The sequence below is a fragment of the Hippoglossus stenolepis genome, chromosome 3 (assembly GCF_022539355.2).
Source record: "Hippoglossus stenolepis isolate QCI-W04-F060 chromosome 3, HSTE1.2, whole genome shotgun sequence".
In the NCBI taxonomy this organism is placed as follows: Eukaryota; Metazoa; Chordata; class Actinopteri; order Pleuronectiformes; family Pleuronectidae; genus Hippoglossus; species Hippoglossus stenolepis.
This window is the reverse complement of record NC_061485.1, coordinates 5,421,312-5,440,698: the sequence shown is the minus strand read 5'-3', so window position 1 is coordinate 5,440,698 and position 19,387 is coordinate 5,421,312. Positions and strand designations below refer to the sequence as shown.

Here is a 19,387-nt window from a genome sequence, read left to right as displayed (position 1 = left end):
GCAGGCCGCAGATGTAGGTGGGCGTGCAGTCAGGCTCCACCCCTTGCTCTTTCAAATATGGTAACGTCTGGTTACGATAAACAAAGATGGCGCTGGAGAAAATGTTTGATGTCACGGTGCGTTGCCACTTGGTCAAGATACAGTTTGGATCCCACATCAATATTTGGAACAAAAAGAAAATTGAGAATAAATTAAATTGTAAAGAAGATATGAATATGAATGTATGTGTATCAAAAAAAAATCACAAATGGACACAGATATATTTCAAATCCCAATGGCTTTATTTTATGTATATAGATTTGTATATATTTATATACTATATATACTGTATATACTTTTGTAACAACTTTTACTCAGTTGCTTGATTATCATCTTTTGTTCAGCGTAAGTTCAAACGACATGACACTAAGACCAAGGCATTCCACATGATCATATCTTACAAAAGAGTAAAGAAAACGTGTGCGTGTGCACCTGTCGTGCACATACACACACACATACATACATACATCAATGTACAGGTATAGTGGTTCTGTTTGTAGAAAGAACTGAAAAATAAAGACGGAGACAGAGTGAGTGTGAGAGGAAGCGAGAAAGCCAATGAACCACTGGAGCTGAACTGGAGGATTGTGTTGCATAGATCGAAGCAAACAGGAGGAAGATGATGGACAGGAACCGACGGGGTGAAGAAGGTGACGCACACACTGAGGAAACACACCTACACACACACACACACAGGGAAGCACAGGAAGTTTTATTCTGGCTCACACACACTAACCCCGAGGTGAGCTGAGGCTGATGGGAATGTTTTACACGTGTTTAATTATAAACCAAGAGTTTGACCTGACGACCGAGGCCTCGTCTGCACTACTGCCGATGTCATTTTTAACGAATATCTCTCCGTCTACACTTCTTTCGTTTTACAAAATATCTCCTTCCAGACGAGAATGCCAAACCAACAGATGTTAGACCAGTAGGTGGCGATAAAGTCGACTTCAAACAATCTGGCAAATACCAGAGAAGAGGTCTGTGGTCTGAGTGATGTCGGGTGAGGCTCCTCCCACAAAGCAACAACAGTTATTGAAAATCTGCACTTTGGTGGGTGTTTGTATAAATCGCAGTTTTAGTGACTGAAGACGACGTTTGGGCGAGAAACTCAAAAGTTTGTTTTGCTAAATATCCGCATCAGTGTGGACGTGAATGTGTGAATCAGATTCAAACTTACAACCACTAGATGTTGAGAAGTTTCACCGAAACCACATGGTGCCACGAGAGGAAGATTATAAACCATTAAGATCCATCCTCTGGAAACCACAAACGCCTGTGTCACGTTTAGCCCCGATCCATCAAGTACATGCTGAGATATTTCACTGGAAATGTGAAAAATCAAAGGTTCACCAAAGACACTGGGATTCAGCCTCTGGGCACCAAGAATGTTTCTGACAAATGTCAATCCATCCGATGGCTGTTGAGATATGTTAGTGTGGGATGAGTGACAGCGTTAACAACACTGGTTTGGCTGAACTGAAACGTTCATGTTGGTTTTTCTTGTCACGTTCTCGTTAAACTGAGACAAAAAAGATTGTGGAACAGTAGTAACACACAAAACAATTAAGTTTGTTCAAATTAAAGTGAAAAAAATACACAACACAATTGTTAACTTTGACTTGAACAGACCTAATTGATTTGTGTGTTACCAAATGTTTTTATTTTACAGATTAACATTTGAGGTGAATGTACTAAATGTAAATTTGAATTAATTGTCATCACCTGAATTGTTTGGAAAATGTGACGACAGAGTCAAACATCCACGTCCATCGGTCAGGAAAGATTTGTCAGATTAATACTAATGTTTACGCAGAAACACGATGTGAAGAGTGTGTTCAGTTGTGTAGTGACGACGTTCTAAACCTTTTCATCTTTAGGGAATCACACATTAAACCTTAGTCATTGAGCAGGTGTGTAAAATATAAATTCATAGATTATCACAGACATTTTCTGAAACTCTCCTGTTTTCTGGTTTGAACTCAGATCTGATTTTAGCATAAAAGTGTGAAACAGAGGAAACATCCACCATCTAACCACTTTAAACCTGACTCACATCTGGTTTAATGATCGGGTGCAGATACAGATCCTCTTCAGAAAACTACAGAGGAGACATATGGAGCTGGATTTACTTCCTGTTATGGCAGCGATTTAAACCAGTTTAAAAGGTTACCAGGTAACCACAAGTCATCACCATGACAACAAGACGACTGTCAAACATCAGACTGACACTGACGTGAAGTGAAGCCGACTGATACTGATATACAATGTTTGTGTTTCAAGCTCAAAGAACTGGTCAGAAAAGTAATTTAGTTTTCTTTTGATTAATTAATCTGAGACTATTTATATAGTAAATTATAAAACATTGGACAATTTCAGAATTTGCTCTTTTCTTCCTCATTTGTGAAGATTGAACGAAAATCTTTGGCTTTTTTGAACAAACTTTTGGAGTTTCTCACTATTTTCTGATATTTTAAGGACAAAACAATATACTGATCAATAAAAAACATTATAACAATGATTAATCAAATACAAATACTCCTTAGTTGCAGCCCTAAGTTTTTATAGTATTATATGAGACAAATTAAGTTTCTTCATGATCATTTCTGTTAAATATCAACATATCAATCAGCCTCTGACATCAACACAGACGTTTCACAGGTGAGCCACATTATCCTCGTTTCCCTCCCCCACCTGGCCAGTAGGGGGAGGCAGGAGGATAATGTGTGGATGGATGTGATTGGTGACGTGATGACGACGTTACTGTGAACTGTCATGTCTCCCTCCTCCTCTCACTGCACACACGAGTAGGTGATGAGTTCAGGACAATATGTAGATCAGAGTGTTTCTGTGAGTGTGTGAGTGTGTGTGGTGGGACAGGGGGAGGGGGATGGAACAGTGGACGGCAGACAGATCTTCTAGCTGTTCCGTTTCTGGATGAATGAGACGATGGAAACAAAAAGACGAATCTTCATCTTTCATCAATCCATCCATCAGAAATCACAGTTTTAATTTTCCTCAGTGTGTTTCACCTCACAGTGCAAATACATGTGTGTGAGTGTGAGTGTGTGTGTGAGTGTGTGTGTGTGTGTGTGTGTGTGTGTGTGTGTGTGTGGTTCTGGGGCATGTGTTTGAGATTCATTCTGAAAACAAGTCAAACATTTGTGATGTTTCATTCCATACTAAAACATGCAGAACACAGAACATTGAACACATATACTGAACAGTTAGTTTTATCCAAATGCAGTTACTCTTTTTTTTTTTTATCTCTTTTCGTACAGAGTGGCTTTAGGCTACACAGAACACGACGGAACCAATCGCACCAGGTTGGACATATTGCTTTAAACCACCAAATTTGTATATATGTCATGCATGCCACATAGATGATATTATGTTTATACAAAAATAACACCAACGCCTATTACTGTGTATCATAGTAATTACAGAAAACAAATCATTTTCAGTCTTTTTTTGCAACGAAGTTCAACTGAGAAACCATATATATGTATATATCTATTTATTTATATCTAATATATACCTACCAATGTATTCATATCTAATATATATATTAGATATAGATATATAGTTATATCATATAAATATATAGATATATATGTTGGGTGGTTATGACTTTTTCCCGGTGTGATATTCCAGTTCTTTTTTTAATTTGTGAATTCTGAAGTGGATGTGAAGGTTCTCCAAAGATTTCCTTTAAAATCCAGCGACTGGAAGAGGAAGCAACGCAGTCAAAATGCAACGATGACCGGATCAGAAGCGGAGAGGTCCTTCTCCGTACAGAAGTCCTAACGGGCAAACTTAGCTCTGATGTCCACAAACGAAACCTTCAGAAAACTAAAACCAGGTGAAGACTTTCAGTCTGCTGCTGAGTCTCGTCCTGCTTCGTCCTTTTTATTTGATTTGTGACGTGGCTGAAACCAGAAACACAAAGAAAGGGGTCTCTGACGGGGGCTGCACTGTGCGCCTGGCGTGAGATGTGAGGGCAACCAGTCCAACAGACGACCACCACAGCCACACCGAGGTCATGGCAAGAGCAGAGGGACAATCTTATCCAGGCTGAGGGGCGGGGCGGGGCGGGGTGTGGGAGGGGCAAGGGGGAGTCACGTGACCACAAAGTGTCCACACAGATTTGTGCAGAAGAAGGAACGCGATGAGAAAACGGCTTTGGCAGAACACTCTTAAAGCTTTGCTGGGTGATGATTGGCTGATTGCCCCCCCTCTCCCATTTCCTGTCACTGACACAGAGCAGGTTCACTCCTTCACTTACACGACAATATTTACATTGCACTGATCGTAGGGGCACAGCTGTTCTGTCAGATTCAGCCGAGCAACAGAAACAAAGAGGAAACGTTTTGGAAGCTGCGTCTCATGGACACACCCACAGTGACGTCACAAACGCTTCTCTGACGCCGCGAGTCGTATAGAACGGTGAGGACTGAAGCTGTGTCCTGCCACAGGCCCCGCCCCCCTCAGGGAACACAACTCAGTCAGACATAGTTGTGTAGGTTTTTTGAATCAAGGTCCACGTACACTAATCTCAGCGTTAAGCTTTATTTACACTCGGGGGAAAGACATCGTGGCGTTGGCCTCTGCAGGCGCCACTTTCCATTTGACTGACAGGTCATAGAGAGGTTTGTAGGAACGTACCTGTTTGGTAAATCTACCTTTTAACACAGCTATTTTTAAAATTGAGTTTAGTCTAAAAAATTGGACTGTGTATCTTGCATTGTGAAAACTTGCGTAGGGTTAAGTTCAGGCATTTGTACTCTCTGGACATTAGTATTGAGGACTGCATCAAGTGTGAATAATAAAGATGGTTTTAGAGAACAAGGCCCAGGTCTCTAAAAAAAAGTAATAATACAGAATTAGGGGTTTTATGATTTATGACTGACTTTGCCTGTCAGGTTACTTTCTCAGTTTTGTCGTGTCTGAGGTGCGGACATGGGACTGGCCCATTAGGAGGGGGGGGGGGGATCCTGAAGTGGGACACAGCTCCGATCGTCTTTAAAGTCGTCATCTCCGACAGCGGCCACACGGAAAACAGCATTAATCATTGATTCGAAGAAAGTTGCTTAAAGAAAACAAGGAAATCCAGAGGTTGGATAAATAATTATACACTCCCATTTAATGGTTGATACAGTTAGCTGTATTCATGTTGCATTTGCTGAAGTCTAATGGAGTCGGATAACTTTGAAATCACATAGCGTGTAGTGTGTCACAACATTTAGATCAAGTGGGAAAAGGGGGCTGATGAGAATAGATTGTAGAGATTCCAATTGAGCGGCCGACAGGAAGTAAACAAGTCACTGCAGATTTCTGAGCCCTAACATCAGGTGACCAAGACGACACACGTGGCATAAATATTTAGAGAGCTGTAAAAAGAGTCCACGGTAGATTCATCTCATTCATGTACTGTACTGTCACCAAACTCTTCAGCCTATACATATATATTCATATATCTCCAAAATATTAAAAAGTACTTAATATAAAAATACAGAAGAATTGTAAAAAATGAGCAAAACATTGAATTTTATATGAAAACCATGCAAGAAAGATTCCCCATTTAGTTAAATAGTAACTTTAAGATTCTGGAAAGCAAGGGAATGAAAGGGAAGTGGTCGGATGAGAGAAGCGCAGGCGAACTGCCACCCACTCGCTTTTCATGTAAACATTGTAGAGGTCCTTTAATCTTGGTTTCGGCAGTGACGACTGAAGATTTTCTCCTTGCTTTTTGGTCATGTTTGGAGTAAAGGGCCGGGAGGGGGGAGGAGTCGGGGGGTCAGAGGGGGTCGTGGGTGAGAAAGTCCAAAGGAAACCTCGAGAACAATGAGATAAAAAACAATACAGACAACCTATAAAATATGGCTCTGAGTTACATAGAAAAAGCTCGTCAGCGGGGAGAGGAAGAACCTAGTCGTGACAAAAAGTGGAATATGGCAGTAGTAGCACGTCACTACGATAACGGGTCGTAAGACTAAGAGGGGGTTAGACGCTTTGCTGCTTCTGATTGGAGGATGATTCCTTCTTCTTTTAATCTGCGGACAACAACGGGCAGGAAGTACAGAGCGGCAGCAAGGTCACACAGTGGATTTAACTCTACAGGCTGAAATCATCAAGTCTTCCATAAACCTCAGCGTGGCCGCCACACCGACGTCTGTCAATCAAACCCAGCGGCAGCAGGGAGGGATGACGATGATGAGGATGGGGATCAAACACCTCCTCTGCTGCGGCTGTGGGAGGGTCACTGACAGCCAATTTAGTTTCTGTTAGTAAAATCGGACAAACAAGGGAAACATGGGATGCCGTACTAAGATTCGTCTTTGACACAGACACACAGTCCAGAACCTGTTCAGAGATACAAGAAGCTTGTGTCTGTCGAACAGGACGACCTGCACCGCCAAGCGAAACAGACTCATCGATACTTTCACGTCTTCACACACGTCCGGACTCAACGTAAATGTTCTCGTCTTTGACACCAAATTAAAATCTCTACGTTGTTGTGATCTGAAGAAATCTAAAAAGGACGACACAGTGGGGCAGCGGTTGGTGGTCCCCTCAGTGTCAGTGGTCACAGGACGGCATCAGTCGTTTCCGATTGGTCTTATCCAGTTAGAGCCTCTCACCAACGACTTAACAATGTACGAAAGTTAACGTTACAGACCGAGATGGAGAATGAATGATAAATCACATTTTAGATATGTTTCTGTCGGTGTATTTGTATTTCTCACATTTCAGACAACAGCCAGACGTTGGTGGGTTTTTGTGACCGGTGGAAAAACGGGTTGAGAGGAGGAGCAGAGCAGACTGGGGTTGAACCCAGCTTTCGCCCAATGTGGGCTGTGATGTGTTCTGGCACCTTCCAACCCGGCACTGGTGAATCACTTTCCCCGGGATCTGCAAAATTCTGGACCACGTGGACTCTACACAGATTATATTTCGCCTACAAGTGAGCCGGCGTGTGGAGAACGTCCATGTATGTAGACACCCACTGTCCTGCTGTCGAGCGTGAGGAGGCTTTAACTGCCGCGCTACACTTTCCTCTGAGTATCGATGAGTCTGTTCTTGTGCTGTTGTGGAAACAGGATGTTCAGTCCGACAGAAGTTCTCCGAACAGATGCTGCTGCAGACTAACACACAGATGGTCGACTAAACAGAATCCCAACTATTCATTCCAAGTTATCATGCGACTCAACACGAATGAAGCAGAACATGCATCGTACTAGAAGGGGGTTGTGATCCACGCGGCTGTGTCCTATCAGCGCTGTGGATGTACTAAGGGAGGAGGGGGCAGAGAGAACCAGGACCCTGACTGGATGAGATGAGGTCAGACGCCCACTCAGCAGAAAGCGCCGTGTTTCGATATTTTTGGGTAATAAACATTCAGTTTCTCCACATGCAACACAGCAGCGAAAAAAGAAAAAGAACCAACACATACAGACACGATAAAGGGAAGAACATCTTTTAAACAGCTGAACCTTGAAGACTGTAGTGTCACACTCACAAGACATTCTCAGGAGTTTGAATCAACCATCGATTAACATTCGTTAGAGGTTTTCAAAAACAAACAAATGCTCAACATCTAAAAAAAAAAAAAAGTTTAAATCAAAAATAAAATTTAAAAAGGTTACATTTTTTATGCATTTTTGCCTAAAAACCTTCTGATCACCAAACCCGGCTGTTAGCTGTGTAGAAGAGCGGGAGCGTATGTACATGAGAACCACTGCACTCGTTGAAAAGTTCGGTGCCATTTTCGAGAGCGTAAAAAGCGGGAATGAAGCGAGTACAGAACACGACATGCTGCTGCGAGTCCCGCCAGGAGTTAAACCAACGTTGTTTAAAAGCTTTTCCAAAAGGATCATCAGGTAAAAAATATACATGAATGGACGACAGGACAAGCCTTCCGCTGCGGAGATTCCACCCTCCACTGATTGGCGTGTGTGGTGGGTTGGAGGGGGTGGGAGGGGGCAGACTTACAGGCAGAACGACGCCACAGTCAGTATGAAAAACACAACGTGGCAGGAATGACTGACGGGAGGGGGGATGAAGACAACGTGAAGCGTGTGTGCGTGCAGAATGATGGAATGAGTGGAGTGATGACTTCCCTCCTCAGTGCGACAGTTCAGTTGGTGGGATGACACGTGATGCTGATGAAGAGGAGGGAGGAGGAGGAGGTGGGAGGAGGAGGAGCTCAGATGGATGGCTCGTGGCTGCGGGGGAGGGCGCTGGGCGGCTCTCCTCCTCCCGTCGCCCCAGAGGAGGCGCTGGGAAGGGACTCGATCTCGTCACCGGTCTCCTCGATGAGGGGGTTGCGAGCCTCCTCCTCGGACAGGGGCACGAACTCGGGATGGGGCATGAAGCTGTGGATGGAGCTACGGGACTCTGGGCTCTCCAGCCGCAGGGAGCTACGGAACGCGTTCACCACCTTAATCTGAAACAAAGAAAGAGAGCACATGTCAGAGGTCGAGCAGAACGACACGCAGAGACCCTATCGTTACGAACAGGGGGAATCGGGGGCTGATGGGACACGTGGCGGATGCTGTGTCTGAGTCTGGGAAGTAGCAAAACCACGAAACACAACGGCAAACTGAAGTCGGCTGGATGAGAACATGGAGGTGAACTGAGAAATATTCACAGCACATCGTCACAATAAGTACAAAACAAAAGAGGCAACTGAAAAATAAACTGCAACAACAAACCAGGCAGGTGAATGTGGAGTGACATCAAAACACACACACACACACACACGATAATCTATCATACGAGTCTTCCATTACACAATCTGCTGCGTTGTCTTCAGATGATGTTTTACATTTTAAAACTTTGGCTTTTCATCAAATAGAAGAAAATATAATTTGGTTTTTTTTTTCAATATCTGAGAGAACATGAGTTATGAATACGTCTCAAGAATGTGATGAACACAAGGTTCGAGGTTCTGTGAGCTGAGTCAAGCTTCACTGAACTTTGAATAAACAGGTAAACAGCTCTTTGTGCAGCAGCCGGGCTTCTGTATCACCACAGCTCATTCTGCAGGAGTGTGATGGACCAGAATCCTCTGTGGGTATATGTTACTTGAGTGGTGCAATAATAATAATAAATATAAAATTGCTTAAAGTCAAATTTAATGTAAAAATAAACAAAATAAATTTGAAAAACCCGACTGACATGCAGGGGAGTTATGACTCCTGGTAACGAGTGGTAACTCAGCCACAGCAGTGTCATCAGCATTTCAAACGAAACCCAGTCCCAGCAAACAACACAAACACACGCACACACAACACACACAACACACACTCGGGAAAAGCGACAAACACATGCACACTGTTAAGCATTTATAATCACATTCAGAGCCAGAAACGTTTTGTCCTCTGGCTGCTCTCTCCGCTCTCTGCCTAAAGTCGCAGCCTCTGTGATGAATCCAGTGAGGCTGCAGCTGATCACACTGATTTATACACACCAGCACACACTCTTCATTATAATTAATAATCCTGCAGTTCAAAGCTCTCTATTACCGAACCACAGGAGAGCTGCAGGCTGAGCACTGCAGCTTAGAGCATACATGCAACCATCACACACACACACACACACACACACACACACACACACACAAGTTAAAAAGCTCTTGGCTGTTAAACCATGAGAGACTTGCTGAGCCTGACAGATTTAACCCTGCACAGGATTAACCCATAAAATTATCTTGGTGCCCAGGCTGTCGCCTCCAAGAAGAAAAGAATAAAAGGAAAAACAACAAAGGAAATAGGACAGAGGATTTCCCCCTCACTGACACGAATCTGAAGATTTCACATTATCTTTGCCTCATTGGCCACATGTGCCAACAGTTGCGATCTGTCACTGACTCGTCAGGCAGCAAGTCGCATCAGGGTCACAACATGCAGGGGGATGAGCAGCAGGCGGAGAGGAAGTGATGACAATCATCAAACACACACAGGGATTAGGATGGAGAGACAGCCACAGAAGGTGGGGAGGAAGTAGAAAGTGATGGAATCAGAGCAAGAGATGGAAACAGGTTGTCTTCAAGTTCAAGGGGGGGGGGGGGTTTCATCTGTGGTAATAGATTACCACAAGACTTGGTAGAAGGATGTTTAAGGACAGAGCCCATTAACTTTCTCTACCCTAGTGAGAATAGGCTTTTTTCTTTACATTTACATTTTCAGATTTCCATTTGAAATTAATTAATCTTGATGAATCGAGTCATTAACAGATATCTATAAGTATTTGAACATGTGGTGCAGCTGGATTGAATCTAATGGAACTGTTGGTTGTTGTGGTGAAGGTGCTTTACTGAGTTGCCGTCCTTTTTTTTTTTAAGCAGGATTACGCAAAAACTGACTTCCACCAAACTTGGCTGAAGGAATGGAGCCTGGGAAAAATCCCATAAATGTTGGTACAGATGCAAATTAGGGGATGGTTCACTCCTCTGCTTCACGTGTTTTCTGTTTCCTGCTGCTTCAGCTTCACATTAAAAGCTTTCACAGGAAACATCTGACGGGCTTTTACTGTGAAGTAGCTGCAGACAAATACAACTGAGCGGACATTGACATTTCCTCTGCTAGAGGAGCTTTTTCTCAGCAGCATATTTGTAGTCAAATGTGGCAGCAAAGCTGGAATGATTGCTGCTGCACTGCTTAGTGAGAGGATCCTCTCGTTACAGAAAATATAAAGCAGTGACGTCTTGAGTATGTAATGATGAAATTATTGAATCAGGATGCAACAACGTTTCTGTTATTTTTAGCGTGGCCATCACACGTTGCCTCCACCTAGTCATCAGGTCCAACTTCATGTGAATTCCTATCGTGTTTTTCTTAAATCACTGAGTTGGGTGTTGTAACTATTAGAAAATGTCAGATTAGTTCAGGACGTGCAGACACCCGGTGATGACAGAACAGCGTTCAGAGTTTCATGCAGTGCACACAGAGAAAGGAGAAACAGAGTCCAGCCGGGTGAAGCGAGATGTTAGCTGGCCTCCGGGCACCGACTCACTGCCTGCAGTGGAGGAGGAAGCAGCAGGGGGTGGAGCCCCGGCCGAGTTGGTGAGAGAGGAGGAGGAGCTAAGCCCTACGTGGGTGGGGCTAGAGAGAGTTTTGGCGGCAGTGGCATCATTGTGCTGGCTGACGACGGACGGCTGGCGGCGCAGGGCACCTGGCACCGCCGCCTGGCCCGTCTGGAAGGTATAGACCACATCCATCTGAAGGAAGGACAGCCACAGCACACAGTTAGAGAGCAGAGACAGAGAGAGAGAAGACAGGACACGAGAAGGAAGGAGACACTCGTAGAAAGGTTACAGAAGGTTTTAAAAAGGCTGGAAGGTGAAGTTGTCATAGTTATTATAGTCATTGTCTAAAGTGAAACAAGCAGCAGAGAGACAGAAGAAGTAGTCCAGGTGCTGGGACGTTCCTCCAGAGGGAATGGGATTCAATTGCGGTTTTCCAGGAGAATTGATGGCAGGAGCATGACCCAGAGAGTTAATGTACATCAATCCATTAACTTGCATAGGAAAACAATGGATGTGGATAATGTTGCTCTTTGCATTTTTGTCAGTTGTTTCTTCACAGGTCACAAAAAATCTCAGTTCACCCAAATCTCTCTCTCCGAGGCGGGATAATAAACCTCAGCATGTGTTAGTTGAACACGTCTTTGCTCGATTAAACGTCGTCTCTGAGCGCTTCGCTGCCAAAGGTCAGAGTCTCAGACAGACCTCATCTCCATCTGGTACAAACCTGTGATCCGCCGTTTATCTCAACTCTCCCCGTGTTGTAATTGGATCTTAATACACAAATTAATTAGGCACCGAAGCGACTCGGGTCAAATGCTGCTATTCTCGAGGTATCGCTACGACTTCAATCAGGGTCGTTTACCAGAAGGACACATGTTTCAGTGCCCAGGCTAACTATGCTAATGTTAAGAAGAGAAGATCAGTGGAAAGGACTTCTAGAACCAGTGCTGGTCTGGCTTCCATTGTCATTGTATATATGATACATGACTGTCCCTGCCTCTCCTCTCTCTAAGTTGCCTTTGCCTGATGACACATTTGTGAAACATTTCCATAAGCACTTCATTACTTTCTTATATAAACTTGCATTTGCTATCACTGGGGTACTAATACTTATTTGTCGTTTTTTGATAAAAATATGCAAACATTTGATTTATTTTCTGAAATAGAAATAAGGGTCTCGTGAGCGTTCTATATTTGTGCCGGTATAAAGAAAGTTCCCCATGTTCCCCAACCTTGGTTTCACCCTCCAGTTTCTACAAGTCAGACGGCTTCATCAGCTTTTGATTGTGGCATGAAGCAGAAAATCCAAACAAAGAGATTCTTACTTCTGTCAAGGTACCAGTGGATTGCTTTTCCATATTCTAACCCATTTACTGAAAAATACAAATCACATTTTCTTTAATCCAATCTTCCATTTGGACAACAGTGGTGATCTGTTCTGCAGCTGAAAGAAAGTATCGAGCTGACAAAGAAGATGGAGAGACAATAGAACGTGAGACAGAAACAAAACCAGGAAGAGGATGATGGAGTGATAAGGATAAAGGTTTTAAAAAGTGAGGAGAAGGGGAGGAAAGACTGAGAGAAAAACGCAGTAAAAGACAGAAAGCTGTCAATTACTCAGTCGCAGACAAAAAGGTGAAAATCCAGAGGAAGCTCAGATAGGAAGGAGGGATGAAAAGAAGAAACAGAGCAAGGAATAAAAGCTTTATGAATCCGGCTGAAAGGAGTGGAGGCTGGAGAAAGAGGAGAAACTGTGTCACTTGGAACGACTGATAAAGTTTCGGCAGTGAGTGCCGCTTGTACCAATTATTCCCCCACTGTGTTTGACTGTCGAGGCGTTGAGCGGCACAACGCTGCCCACCAGGATTAGAGAGGAGGAGGACAGGAAGAGGAGCATGAGAGATAAGAACCTAATTAGCTTGCAGCCTTTCGTCGCCTCCCCCTCCATCCCCTCATCCTCCCATCCCAATAGGACGACAGACTGATATAACAGATACTTGAAGAGAAAGCAGAGAGCGCTTCCACAGGTTCGCCTGATGAAAATCATTACCATTAGCATTCCAGAAAAACAGATCTTGTTTTCATCTGGTGCCGAGCGTCGCCTGATGGTGGTACGTCGTATCGGCTGCAGTCAGTGGTGTAGTGCAGTGTGTAAACGCAGGTACACGGCGTAAACACATTTATCTTCTGACGCAACTAAATCTGGCCTCTAATGAAACTCAGACACGCTGCTCGCCAACAGCTCCGGTCGGGCCGGTCGTTCAGGGCCCTCACCGGTGCGAGCTCTACCCTCAACGCCCCCCCCGTCAGAGAGGAGGCCGACGGCGACAGAGACGCTGCCTCTTCTACAACAAGATGTCAACCACGGTGAGAACTTTCTAATATCAGAACCTTGTAAATTATGTGAACAACATGCGGTGGACTTATTTATATAGTAATATTTGTAAACTGTAATATTTTCAAACTGTCTCTTGTCAAATAATGTACATTTTATAATGGGGGCACACTCTGGCCTACACTAGAAATCACCTGTTCCAAGTGACAGTTTGCAAATAAACGTCTGGCTCGTAGACGACTTTCAAGATGAGAGAATCATTTTTCATATATAATAATATTTAAATCCATAAATATGATTGTTGCAGGAATGTGATTTAGTAGAGAATATAAGATACTGAGACAGTGTTCATTGTGTGAAACGACTGATATCCTGTCTGTTAGTTTGAGTCTTTGGGACTTTTCGGTGTGTGGAGACGCTTCAGCAGAGGTCAAACTGAAAAAACTCTGGAGGACGCAGCAGAAGAATATATTCGTTATCATTAATTCAGATGTGTTAAGCTTCTGGCCACAATAAGCAGAAGTTGGAGCAGCTCTGAGAGGAAGACACCTGACCTCTGTGGCTCTGTGTGTGTGTGTGGGAGCACAGCGTTGGCTGCTGTTCCTTCAGGTGGGTGTTAGCATCGAGGCTAATGAAGCCCATAGGGACAGAATGGGACTGCTTGTGGACAAGCTAATGCTCGTTGCGTGTTGTTCTATCCTGTAGGAGGATGGTAACACGCACATCCAGCAATGAGTCACTAGAGAAGACAGAGATGTGATGTGAGGGTTCCTCTGTTCAGGGACGGCTGCTAACCAAAGATTTTCTAATCAACTAGTTCAAGAAATTAGTCGTTGTACGTTTGTAGCATTGAATAACTTATTTAAAAACATGTTTTTGGGGGGGGTGTCAGAAAATCTTCCAGGCCTGACACAGAATGTTCTAAGCTGCTTACGGGAAAACACAAAACCATGAATATCAGCATTTAAAATATAGTTTTTGTGTTGATGCATGGGCTTGTTTTTGATTTTTTAATCCAGACGGGGACTTTAACCTGAATACACACTGATTCATGGGGACTCGTGTCACTGTGGAAACTTGCATCCCGCTGGGTGCAGGTCGGGGGGGTTAAGGTTTGGTTTTAGGGTTTAAGTTACATTTAAGATAAGGTCAGAGATAAGGTCAGATATTACAGTAAAGGGCGAGGGAATACATTGTGTGAGTTAGTATCCCGAGTCCTGTGTTTCCGTGGCAACTGATACTTTTCGGCAGCTCTGACAGAACAGATATTTGAGTAATTATATATTATCTTCATAAATACCACCTCTTAAAGTGAATAAGTTGGACATGGACGTGTCCTGGGGGCATACCTGGGTCTGGATGCGGTTCAGACCTCTGAACCAGAGGATCTGGCCTCTCCTCAGCTCCATCTCGGCGTGGTCGATCTCGTCGGCGCCCTCCGTCAGCTCCTCCTCGTGCATCTCCTCCTTTGTGGTGCCGTGACCCGCCTCCTTTAGGAACTTCAGGTGGTGGGTGGGGATCGCCGAGATCAGCTGAGTTTGACAAAAAAACAAGTTTTGTTTAACTCAGTGAGTAAATTACAGACAAATCTTGATATGGGTGTTGCAGTTGTTTCATTAACACCCATTGCAATTTTCCCACATGACTATGTCACGAATCATTAGTAGGAAGACTTGTATCTATATAATATATATTTTAGCCATTTCTATGTATATTTATATATATGGGACACTACGTGTTTTGGAGTCTCATACATACCACGGCCTAAAACTTTTGGATTCATGTTATGTTTCAATGTTTTTAGTCTTTAACGAGTCCCTCAGTTTGATATAGGTGTAATAATAGAGTAGAATAGTACTCAGAAGAGTTAAAATAATTTTTTTCATCAAGCCATGAATTATTACCCATCTCAAAATGTGAAAGAAAGAAAATAATTCCTTGATCTGCCCACTGTTTGGATCTGCACCAAAATTTAATTTGCTCTTTCCTGACCATACTACATCCTTAGTTTGTGGCAATCTCATGAAATGAAAAAAACAAAAACAACCCTGAAATATGGTGGAAGTTTGACAAATTAATTTTTGATAAAAAAAGACTGATGATCTCTAAGTTGTTTGTGTAATAAATCAACAATTATTGAATTATTTTGTTGCTAAATTCTTTATAACAAGGAAACATTCCTTAAGTTCGACTTTGAAAAGATCTCGTTGACACGTTTATTTTGTGTGTGAAGCCAGACATGGAGGTGTTGGCTTTATCTCATATCGTGTTACCTGTATTGTTGTAGCGCTCTTGACTGGTTGTTTGTTCATTGTTCTAATAAAAAAGGCAGGAGAGAGACACCCAGCCTCCTGCTGCACATCAGCTTTTTATTTTCTGTTGCTTCCCCTCCCTCTCTCTCTCTCTCTCTCTCTCTCTCTCTCTCTCTCTCTCTCTCTCTCTCTGTTCAAAACAGAATGTGTTTTACCTCTAACTCACACACCTCAGATCAGTCTGTTTCTGTCAGCCTCTTTCTGTCTCTGTTCCCCGTCTCTGCCCTCCGACTGAACCCACCACGCTTCTGACAACTTTTTTTTCTTCTATTTAACATATGCTTTCTAAGCCTGTGTGTGTTTGTGTGTGCGTACATGTTAACCGCACCACGCGTGTGGGAGTGTGCGTGTGTGTGAATGCACAGAGGGACTGACACGCTGGGTTTGTTTTTGCTCAGTGCTCATATACAGGAGTCGCGCTGCTTTCATGTGCGGATCTCATTACCATGGCGATGGTCGTGATGGCAACGCTGCAGCGGCACAAGTGTGACAGGCAACAGTTTGCTGCCACAAACCTCATGTATCCACCTCTTCACTCTCGCCTCAGTGTATATTTATCATTGTCAGATCTCAGGGGGGTTGATCCAGCTCTGACGCCGTCTGATGAGAATATAAACAGCCGTGGTTCTGTTTCTGGTTCTCACCTGTCCCCACAGCAGCTCTCCCACTCCGATGAAGACGCACCACAGCCACTGGTCGATGGTCAGAGCTGTGCAGGAGAACGGCTTCCCCCCGAACTGGACGATGACGATCTGAGGAGCAGAAGAAATGAAGGACGTGTAAGCTGCATGAACTCTGATGTAAAAGTCCGGTGGTGATCAGTACTTTTCTGAACTGATCCTCCTAAGTCGTATTGTCTGTGTCCCCAAAAGCCTGAGATATTTTCTCTCTCTTTTATTCCATCCTGCTCCATTGTTGTTTAAAACAATGACAAGTTCCATCATTACCATGAACACACACTGTAGTTTATTAATATTCAATCCTACAGTCACTGTTCCTGCTGCCCCAAATACTCAGAGAAGCAAATGTGAATAAATCCAGCTCTGAAAATAGTCTCTGAAAGATTCACTATTTTTGTGCAGCATTTGTGAAACCTTGTGTCCAGCTGTTTGAAGGGTAAACCTGTGACCACACATCCCCATGTCTTTATCAAATGAAGCTGCACGTAGTAGAGGTAGTGTTTGTGTGCTCCTGCTGACTGACAAACAGGTGGGGGTTAAAAACATAACCTCAGTGGTGGAGATAAAGAGGAAATTACTTCATAAAAGCAGTAACGTCCCTAATGACTCGTGTAGACAGACCTTTATTGTCTCGGTCTTAATGCACGCTGTTCAGAACCTCCTCCAACCTCCCTTGATATTAATAATTTAACATAATCAATTTTGAATTTTAATTGATCAATGAAAGAAAAGGTTTAGATGATGATAATGACGTGTTACCTGCAGGACGAAGGTCCCCAGGACGACGCTGCAGAAGATGGGATTCCTGTAGATGCCCTCGAACACGTTCCTCTCTCCGTGGATCTTCCTGGCGTTGATTTCATTGAAGAGCTGCATCATGACGAACACGTTGAACACGATGGTGTAGTGCTCGGTTGGCGGTGAGTGCAGGGGAGTGTTGCGGCCGCTGTCGATGTCGAAAATCGTCTCACCTGAGAAACAACAACACAGGAGATCAATAAACGATAACTAACTCCTCTGAATTTTTCCAATATGAACGATGACTGCATCCAATGATTTTTCCACAAATGTAAGTGAGCTGGGGAAGATGCTGGTCGAATGGCTCGTCTGGTTTCTACAGCCAGTGTTGTTTGTTGCGTCACTCACCAGCGAAGAGCAGGGTGAAGATGATGACGAGCTGGTACACGGCGTGGCCCAGAATGTTCTTCATCATGGTCCGGGAAATGAGAGGCTTGTTGCGGCCGTAAGGTTTACGCAGCAGCAGGGACTCGGTGGGCGGCTCGGTGGCCAGAGCGAGAGACGCCAGAGTGTCCATGATGAGGTTCACCCACAGCATCTGTACGGCCTTCAGAGGAGAATCCTGCAGGAAGAAGGGATTTAAATACAAATGTTAAACAAAAAACAGGAAATAATAAACCGGAGTCACCGCCTTGTGGTTGAATGTGTCCACCGACCAGTGCAGACTTGAGATGTCATGTTCAAGAGGACAATTCAATGTTTTTGTGAGAACTTTGACCACCAAGTTCTAATCAGTTCATCCTCGAGTACAACTGAACCTTTGTGACAAATTTGAAGAAATTCCCTCAGGACATTGTTGAGATATCGTGTTCACAAGTACAGGATTGACTGACAACCCGAAAACATACTGCTTCCGGCCATCTTGTTTTGACCAGAAGTAAAACTGCAGTGCGTCTTTGTAAACATGATAAAATGAGTTAAAGTTAATCATCCTGACCTCCAGCACGAGAGTCATCCTATTCTACCATGCCCTTATTATCCTATTCTTCACAATGTAAATGTATATTTACAAACACACACACACACACACACTAACAACCTTCTAGCATAAGTCTGTCCTCTGTGTAAACGATAACGACATAAATCAGTTTATCATCCTTTAATGATCTGTGCCAACAGTTCAGCGGCCAATCAGAAGCCAGGCGCTAGATGATCAGTGAGCATAAACGCAGCACAGAGACCACAGACCTGCTGAGTCCCTGTTATATTTCAGGATTATGACGGTGACGTGTTGCCATGGTTTCAGGCTGTATCTTAGCCTACTTTCTGTTCTCCGCTCCGGAGACGAGTTAGTTATCGGTCCTGCCAGCTGTGAGCCTTTCAATTAATACACAGCCGCAAGTTACTTCTTTTTATTGTGTCAGGAGTTCACTTTCATGATTAGAGACACATTATGAAACAAAAAAAAATGTGACACGGTCGCCTCGCCTCCTCACTGCACCGACACTGTCGCATTAAAGTCACAGAAGATTTGCTTTCTTTTCCTCTTTCTGTGGATATTTGACCAAAGAGAGATTTACAGATGTTTACAGAGTGTGACAGCAGATGCAACAAACACAAGGGAAAGACTCAAAACCTCAATTAGACCAACAACACACAGGCTTCTCTTCAGGTTCATCGATCAAACACAAATCAACAAGTAAAAGGTAGAAATATATTTACCAGGAGCTGAAGAAAATATTCAAAACAGCATCAGCTTGAAACTGATATGGGGAGATTAAACATTTAAAACTGATGATATTAAAGCTGTAGGACTGTGGAGATAAAATTCAACTTATGCCTTGTGTCTCGAATCTAAACCACACGGGCAGTCAGAGTATTTACGTCTGCCAAGGCCCAGCAGGCCGCTTATGAAACCACATTTAAATTCATTAGATCCAGATTTGTAATAAATATTTATCAGATTTTTCATCAAGATCCATGAATTATTCCGAGAAATAACGGGATAGTAACCAGCCGACCTGTGTGATGCAGGCACCGGTGAACGCCACGATCACAGCCACCACGTTGACGGTCAGCTGGAACTGCAGGAACTTGGAGATGCTGTCGTAGACGTTCCTCCCCCACATGACGGCCTTGACGATGCTGGTGAAGTTGTCGTCAGTCAGGATGATGTCAGACGCCTCCTTCGCCACGTCTGTGCCAGCGATTCCCTGATAGGAAGCAGAGGGACATGTCAAATCCCAGTTTA

At 43.7% G+C, this 19,387-nt stretch overlaps 1 protein-coding gene across 6 annotated transcripts in view; it reads right to left on the bottom strand.

Moving 5' to 3' along the window:
- Positions 1–258: 258 nt before the first annotated feature.
- The window catches only part of LOC118103199 (plasma membrane calcium-transporting ATPase 1), an 86,126-nt gene continuing 66,997 nt past the window's right edge, over positions 259–19,387 (bottom strand). For 4 of the 6 annotated variants that reach the window (XM_035149875.2, XM_035149884.2, XM_035149894.2 and 1 more), the window contains exons 16-21: positions 19,158–19,349; positions 17,545–17,758; positions 17,158–17,369; positions 16,363–16,470; positions 14,756–14,938; positions 259–8,488 (exon numbers count right to left, since the gene is read on the bottom strand). In XM_035149875.2, the coding sequence (XP_035005766.1) occupies positions 8,249–8,488; positions 14,756–14,938; positions 16,363–16,470; positions 17,158–17,369; positions 17,545–17,758; positions 19,158–19,349 (1,149 nt within the window). In that variant the 3' untranslated portion in view covers positions 259–8,248. Of the gene's footprint in view, positions 8,489–11,058; positions 11,264–14,755; positions 14,939–16,362; positions 16,471–17,157; positions 17,370–17,544; positions 17,759–19,157; positions 19,350–19,387 lie in introns of all 6 variants that reach the window. The other 2 variants (XM_035149932.2, XM_047338508.1) reach the window with 2 other exon arrangements.